We start from the raw sequence: 8,014 nt of genomic DNA, 5'->3' as shown, positions 1-8,014 counted from the left end.
ACGATACTTAAGTTTAAAGTTTTAATGTATTTGTCAGTCTTCCTTTGCCATATCTTCTTTTGCTTCTAGACTTGATCATTTCCCATATATCTGATAAATACAATATTCTTTTTTTGATAGCTGCTCTATAACTTAATTTTAATAAATTTTAGCATTTTTTTAGCATGATTTTTAAAGTGAGCTTTAGAATGAGTACTTTATCATCCACTCAATTTTTCTTTATAGTTGGAGTCCATTTCTGTTTCTCTAGCCTACTGAATACATTTCCATTATCTGCACTTTTTGCTGTTTAAAAAATATAGTTGCTTTATAATATTTGCTGGACTAGAGTCCCTCTCACAGATCTGGTTACTTTTCAGCATGTATTTTTATTGTTTTTTCATGCTTCAAAATCTTATTGTAGGGCTTCCCTGGTGGCGCAGTGGTTGAGAGTCCGCCTGCCGATGCAGGGGACGCGGGTTCGTGCCCCGGTCCGGGAGGATTCCACATGCCGCGGAGCAGCTGGGCCCGTGAGCCATGGCCGCTGAGCCTGCGCGTCCGGAGCCTGTGCTCCGCAACGGGAGAGGCCACAACAGTGAGAGGCCCACGTACCGCAAAAAAAAAAAAAAATAAAATAAAATCTTATTGTAATATTTATAGAAAGTAAGTTATATCTCACGACGTGGGCTTTGGAATTCTAGTTACACCGCCTGCTACTTGTCTGATTTTTTACAAGTTTAACTCTAAACCTCAGTCCCTCATCTGTAAACTGGGGAATCATATTAATATTTACCTCGTAAGATATACAGGATTAACTGAAAAAATTCCATGTAAGGCATTTAGCGCACTTCCCATCACCAGTCTTTGCACAGGAAATCCTAGAAAAGTGTGAATGATTCTGGTTCACTTGGGGGCAAACAGCCATTTCTGCACCGAGAAGTCCTGCTGTGAGGCGGACGGACCGTACTCACGGTGCACCGAGGTTGGACAAGCGCGCTGCTGCCCGCTTCCTAGTCCTAGCCCACCCGAGGGCGAGCACCCCGGCCGCCCAGAGTCCGCACCCCCTGCGCGGCTATGGCCGCGCCCAGCTCAGTGCGCGCAGCCCGGAGGGCGGGCCCGTTGCCTAGGAGATGCGAGCTCGGATCCGCGCTACGGGCGCGCGCTTCCGGGAGGACGTGCTTGCGCGGCGCCCGGCAGCCAATCAGAGGGCGGGGCGCGCGTTCAAACCGCTGGCCGGCGGCAGAGCGTGAGCGGCGCGGGAAGGCCTGGGGCCTGCTAGGTGGGGTACGCGAGGTAGGTGTTGCGGCCTGGGGGCGGCGCGTCGGTGCGGGCGGCGGCGGGGGGCGGCCGAGCGGCTCGAGAGTCCGGGCGGGGCGGGGCAGGGGTCCTCCAGGGGGACGGGGCGGGGGGTCCCCAGGAGGGACAGGGGCGGGACCGGGCCTCGCCCTTCGCGCCGCTGCCCCCGCCGGGGCCGCCTTCGGGGCGCGTCGCTGTCTCGGTCCCGGCGTGACCGCTGAGAACCGGTCCCGGGGTCTGGGCCCCTCTTCCCTCCGGTCTCACAGCGACCCCCCCCCCCAAAAAAAAACAAAAGCAAAGAGCCATCTCGTTCCGTGTAAGTAGCAGCGGGTTTTCAGCTGCGGTTGAAGGTCCGCAATCTCTTCTTGCCTTTGTATTTGCTTCCGTAACAGGAAGATTCCCTGCTTTTAGTTAAAAGGTGATGGGAGATGCTTAGGTCCTGGTGAAGTTTCCGGTAATGATTGTTAGTGATTTAGAACTTTCAAAGGCTTACTTGAAAGTGAACCTCTGTTATTTTGTTCCTTCAGAGCCGTAATCTCTGGGGTCGACTTTAAAACTACAGCAGCCAGTTGCTGGATTAGCAGGAAGAGTCCGTGTGGGAGCAGCAGAGAACTGCAGCTCAGGGCGAGCTCGCTGGAGCAGAAAGGGTGGACCAGTCCAGAGCAGAGGAGAGGGGCTTGTCTGTCCCGGCACCTCCCAGGTAGTGTGGGCTCCGTGAGACCACCCATGGAGTCACAGGGATGTCTTGTTTCATATAAAAGTTATGTTTGTGCTATACTGTAGCCTATGAAGTGTGCAATAGTATTGTGTCTAAAAAAACAATGTATATACCTTCATTTAAAACACTTTAATGGTAAAAATGCTAACCATCATCAGAGCCTTCAGTGCGTCCTAGTAGTAACATTCAAAGACCAGTGATCACACATCACCATAACAAGTAGGGGGCTAATGAAAAAGTTTGAAATATTGTGAGAATTACCAAAACGTGACGCAGACATGAGGTGAGCCGGTGCAGCTGGGAAAATGGCTCTGACTTGCTGATGCAGGGTTGCCACAAACCTTTAGTTTGTAAAAAGCGCAGTATCTGTATGGGGCAGCAAAGCGCCTAAGACAGGTCTGCCTGTGTGAAGAAAAGGAGGGAATTGAACGACAGTCGGGGTGGTGATCACCTCCTAGTGGCTGAGCTGCGCATCTTCTCATTGGCTGGGCGGTTGCTATAGGCGACGAGGAAACCTTTCTTCCTCTTTGCTCTGGGATGTGAAGTAGCTTCTTCCTGTAGAGTCTGTAAAACATGGCAAGGGGTAAAGCGTGCGAGCTGCTCTTTAGATCCCGCAGTTCTATTTTAAATGAGGTTTCCTTTATTTACTTTCACAATGAAATATGTGTCAATGATCAGGTGTCATTTTACAAGTTCGAATCAGGCATGCAAATGTAAAGACTTGTTTACATCAATATAACCAGTTTGATTCAGCGTTGGCTAGAACCCAGACCTCTTAGTTGTTACTGCAGTTCTCTTTTCTCTTAAACATGAATGCTGGATCGCTACTGTTGACACATAGTTAAATACATTCCTGTCTACTTCGTTGTCTAACTGCTAGAGGGCAGGCTGTCTACTTAACTAATCTTGCATAATTTTTCTCAGCACAAGCAATTAATTTACAGCATTTATTTTTATTGTCTCTGCTACTTATTTGGGAATAATCTGTCTGTGACACCTCTCAAACTCATCTCTCTGAGGCATTCTTGCATGTAACGTGCATTCAGCTGATGTAGAAGTGCTTCACTCCGGTCTTTAACTTTGGTGCTGGAGTGTCCCCATTAGTCCCCCTCCCTGCTCCCCAAGCTGGGGGTACTTAAAAAAAAAACCTTTGCTGACATGTTCTCTTTTCTAACATTTACCATCTTAACCGTTTTTAAGTGTACATCCTTAAATATATTCATATTGTTGTGTGGTCGTCACTACCATCCATACCCATAACTCTGGTCATCTCGTAAATCTGAAGCTCTATACCTGTTAAACACTAACTCTCTGTTCTCCCCTCCCGCAGATCCCCCAGGCAGCTTTCTGTCTACGGTTTTAACTACTGTATGTACTTTGATATAAGTGATGTCATGTGTTCTTTGTCTTTTTGTGACTGGCTTATTTCACTTAGCATAACGTCCTCGAGGTTCATCCATATTGTAGCATATTGCAGAATGTCCTTACTTTTAAAAGATGAATAATATTTCATCGTATGAATATACCACATTTTGGTAAGCCGTTCATTGGTCAGTGGACACTTGGGTTGCTTCCCCATTTTAGCTATTGTGGATAATGCTGCTATGAACATGAGCATAAGGATATCTCGAGACCCTGCTTTCATTTCTTTTGGGTCTATACCCAGAAGTGGAATTGCTAGGTCATGTGGTAATTTCAATTTTTTGAGGACTGTCCATACTGTTTTCCATAGTGGCTGTACCATTTTGCATCAGCAGTACACAAGGGTACCAGTTTCTTCACATCCTTGTCAACACTTGTTTTTTTTGATAGTAGCCATTCTAATGAGCTAGTGATGTGGCATCTCATTATAGTTTTGATTTGCTTTTCCCTAATGATTAGTGATGTTGAGCATCTTTTTATGTGCTTGTTGGCCATTCTTATGTCTTTGACATGTGCTTTTTTTTTCTTTTTTTGGCTGTGCCACACAGCATGCGGGATCTTTGTTCCCTGACCAGGGATCGATCCCGTGCCCCCTGCAGTGGAAGTGCGAAGTCTTAACCACTGGACCACCAGGGAAGCCCCCGACATGTGCTTTTTACATCTTTAGAGTCACCTGGTACATTTGGCCTGATAGAAGTGTTATCTGTGCATTCCTTCTAGACTAAGGAAATGAAAACAGGGGTCTTGCCTTTGAAAATCCATAGTATCCGTCAGAGGGCCTGGCACCTCATGGGAGCTCAGCTGAGTAATGATTGTAAGTAATGACTGTAAGCTCTCTGAGGTCGGAGGTTTGTCTGAAGCTGCATGGGAACAATATCTGAGCTGGAGATCATGACCCACTCTGATGTATTGCTCTGAGCAGTTACTTTCACCATGGAAGCTTCTCATGTTTTTACGGCCTATTCGTAGTCTGTGCCATCTAAATTTTATTTATTTAATTTTAGCAGATAGTTTTGGAAACTGATGCAGAAGGAATGGCCGGAAGTTAAATGAACGTCCGAAGAAGAGCTTAAAGTTTCTTCAGCAACATCCTTTCTAAAAATAACTTGTTGCCACAATGTCAGTTTACACTGCACAGAGTAGAAATGACAGCAATATCCTCGGTATCCCTTCTTCCCCAAAGAGTTCATCGCTGCCTGTTCTCCCCCGCGGTAGCAGGCTGAAGCAGCATTCAAAGTCGGATATGTCGGAATGTGAAAATGATGATCCGTTATTGATATCCGCAAGTAAAAGCAGAGACATAAATAGCACTTATGTTATCTCTGCCTGTCAAAAAACGGAAGATACACCCCTTCGCCCTAACCCTGTGGGTAGGTTAACACTTCAGAGGAGAGTGGCCAGGAGCAGAGAACCCTCTCTGCTTGGTGAGTTGGGGGACACAACTGCGAAAACAGCAGAAACATGTCTTGCGTTACAACGTCGGGCTAAGACAGATGCTGTGGAAAAGTGGAAAGCAGCGCAGAATGTGGGAGGTAAAGGAGAAAACAACTGTGCTTCACCAGAAACTAGTATAAGTGCAAAGACTGTAAATAATGATAGAAACTTTCTTGTCACACCTTCTGTACCTTTAGCTGCAGACCCAAAAGACCCTGAAGTGAAGGCTGGTGGAAAATACAAAGAAACGCTTTCCGCTGTTGGTGGGGCAGACGAAAATGTTGCCCTTAAGTCCCTAAGTGATAGACCACCCGCTGGTTCCCAGAGTCAGACTGAAGCTGTTAGATCAGGACGCTTGGCAACAAAACCTATTCAGAGCAAGCTGGATATCAGAGCGTCAGGAACAGGAAGCTTACATCACAGAAGTGCTGGGAAGGATGGTGCGAAACTTGCACCTAAATTTGAAAGCTTAGAGAAAAGAACACCTTCGAAGTGTGTTACAGAGCACAGATCGACACCAAAGCGTGGCATTCCTCAGTTTAAGAGCCCAGCTGCGTCAGTTCTGAAAAACAGGATACCTACCCTTCAAGTTAAACAAAGGCCGAAAAGTTCTTTTCTCACAAACAAAAGGGAACGGTCACGAGAAAATATATTCCTTCTTGAAGAAGAAACTGCACTTCGGAGAACCTCTACAGAAACAGACCCCCTAAAAGTGGAAAACAGTCAAGTGACGGTGGCAGTCAGAGTCAGGCCTTTCAGCACGCGGTACGTTCCCCTTTCTGTCTAAGGCCAGGCTGGTGGCGTGGGGCGTGTCCAGTTCCTCTCTGCCTTTGGGAAGTCAGTGTGTTCGTGCATTTTCAAACTGGCTGGTGATTCTTTTATATAGATAGAACTTCTCGGTTCAGTTGTAGTATGTGGATTATTTTTGATGATTGGCTGTAAAATTAAAGAATCGAAATCACCGTATTTTGCAGACGTAAGTTTCTCTGGCTATACTGCTTTTTAAAAGTCTAAATGACTTCAGTCTAACGCAGTCTGCTTTCAGATCTGTAATGTACGGTGGGATCTCTACCTTTCCCTTGAAAAGAGCCATAGCAGGTCACTCGTTCCCCAAAGAGGTCCTTCCAAAACCCTTTCCAGAGTGGTGGTCGCCCCCTCATCATCTCTGCTATGTGGTGGTTATACGCTCATTTATTAGATTAGATTTTTTTAAACAATAAATTTATTTATTTATTTTTGGCTGTGTTGGGTTTTCGTTTCTGTGCGCGGGCTTTCTCTAGTTGTGGCAAGCGGGGGCTACTCTTCATCGCGGTGTGCGGGCTCCTCATTGTAGTGGCTTCTCTTGTTGTGGAGCACAGGCTCTAGACCTGCAGGCTCAGTAGTTGTGCCTCACGGGCTTAGTTGCTCCGCGGCATGTGGGATCTTCCCAGACCAGGGCTCGAACCCGTGTCCCCTGCATTGGCAGGCAGATTCTCAACCACTGCGCCACCAGGGAAGCCCTAGATTTGATTTTGATGGCAAAAAAAAATCTCTCCCCAAAAGTGCTTGTGGGTGAGACACTCACAGATTGCGGGTTGTGCTGAAAAAGACGACCCGCCCAGTGTGAATGTGGCATCTGGTTATCTTTACATTCTTGGAGAGATGACTGTGAAGACTTCACAGAGTCAGTAGTTTTTAACTCTGTTATGGACCTAAGTGAGTTAGAGGAGGGTATGGTGACCCGGCAGTGCAGACGGACCTCTGGTTTAAACCTAAATGGCCAGCAGTTAAGGCAAGTTCCAGAGGGCTGTGGGCCTTTTAGCTGAAAATGTGGGGTCAGTGATAAGGGGAGAGAACTCAGTACCAAAGAGCCTCAAGACTGTGCGGGGAAGAGGGGCAGAAGGGACAAGCCCGGGATGGGTGGCTGCCCTGGAGAGGATGGAGCGAGGGACCACGTGCTGATTCCAGACCCAGCAGGCGCACCTGTAGCAGGCCCGCGGGGGAGGATGAGGGAGGTGGTTTCCGCAGTAGTTTCTGATCGAAAGCAGAGTTGGGGGCAGAAGGAGAGACCTGGGGCCAGACAAGGACTGATACTGTTTTTCTGCAGCTCTGGAGCCAGTGAAAGATTTCCTACTAAGTCTTAGATGGAAGAAGGATGGACCCAAAGAGATAATTTAAAGGAGGAGGGACCTTTGGATTCATAGAAACGTAACTGGTAGCCCGAAGACACTTATGGTTCAGACTTGTATCTAACTGAGTTTGTTGAAATTGTGTTTCTTACCAGCTTTATATAGATTTGTACCTCCAAAATTTCTTTATAATATATTCAAGCAAGTTTCCAGGTTTGAACTGCTGAGACAGGTAGATTATAGTAGACAGGATGAGAAAAGGGAGAGCTTAAGAGAAAAAGGAAAAAGATGGAAAATCCTGTAAAAGTAGGGGGCATTTTTCCAGACAAGCAATCTGGAACTCCATTTTCCCTTTGAGCAGTGGCACTGGAGCTGCAGGAAATAGATTTTGGAAACCCACTATCATTACATGTGCTGGTCTGGAGTAATGTTGTATTTAACTAGTTTGAGGTCCTTATTACATTCTGTGGGAATGATACTCAGAATAATTATAGTAACGATATTTTTCTCTGTGCTTCTTTTTAAAGAGAGAAGAGTGAAGAAACATCCCAGGTGGTCTTCCTGAACGGGGAAGAAATAGCTGTGGAACATCCCAGCATGAGACAGGTGTACAGTTTTGTTTACGACCTTTCCTTCTGGTCTGTTGATGAGTGTCATCCCCGCTTCGCGAGCCAGACAGCCGTGTACGAGGCACTGGCAGCCCCGCTCCTGGAACAGGCCTTTGAAGGCTTCAACACCTGTCTCTTTGCTTATGGTCAGACTGGCTCTGGAAAGTCCTATACGTAAGTTGTATCATAAGTCCAATTATCCAGAAATGTTTACATTTTTTGTGCGAAGCAGCATAGTTTAATGGAAAGAATATAGTTTTGCAACTGCACAGGCCTGGGCGCAAATCTCACCATTTTACATACTAGTTCTGCAAACCTGGGCAAGTTACTTTGTCTCTGGGTTTCTGTTTATGTGTGAGATATTGTTTCGTTGGCCCCATTTTACTATAAACTCTTTCTTGTGTAAACTGAAGCCCAGAGAGGTTAATTGGAAGTATTGTTGTGAGAAT

The 8,014-nt window shown here is 46.5% G+C and overlaps 1 protein-coding gene across 7 annotated transcripts in view; it reads left to right on the top strand.

Moving 5' to 3' along the window:
- Positions 1–1,160: 1,160 nt before the first annotated feature.
- KIF14 (kinesin family member 14) overlaps positions 1,161–8,014 on the top strand; it is a 53,187-nt gene continuing 46,333 nt past the window's right edge. For 2 of the 7 annotated variants that reach the window (XR_003430626.1, XM_027095955.1), the window contains exons 1-4: positions 1,162–1,272; positions 1,803–1,975; positions 4,420–5,614; positions 7,485–7,739. Coding sequence is in view for 6 of the 7 variants with exons in the window: in XM_027095955.1 (XP_026951756.1) it covers positions 4,533–5,614; positions 7,485–7,739 (1,337 nt within the window). In the remaining variant the exon portion in view is untranslated. Of the gene's footprint in view, positions 1,273–1,506; positions 1,592–1,802; positions 1,976–4,135; positions 4,230–4,419; positions 5,615–7,484; positions 7,740–8,014 lie in introns of those variants that run through there. The other 5 variants (XM_027095954.1, XM_027095952.1, XM_027095953.1 and 2 more) reach the window with 5 other exon arrangements.

Source organism: Aethalodelphis obliquidens, unplaced genomic scaffold, assembly GCF_003676395.1.
Source record: "Aethalodelphis obliquidens isolate GAN/ISIS:26980383/991018 unplaced genomic scaffold, ASM367639v1 scaffold97, whole genome shotgun sequence".
In the NCBI taxonomy this organism is placed as follows: Eukaryota; Metazoa; Chordata; class Mammalia; order Artiodactyla; family Delphinidae; genus Aethalodelphis; species Aethalodelphis obliquidens.
Note: the sequence above shows the minus strand (reverse complement) of the source record. Positions and strands in the feature narration are given on the sequence as shown.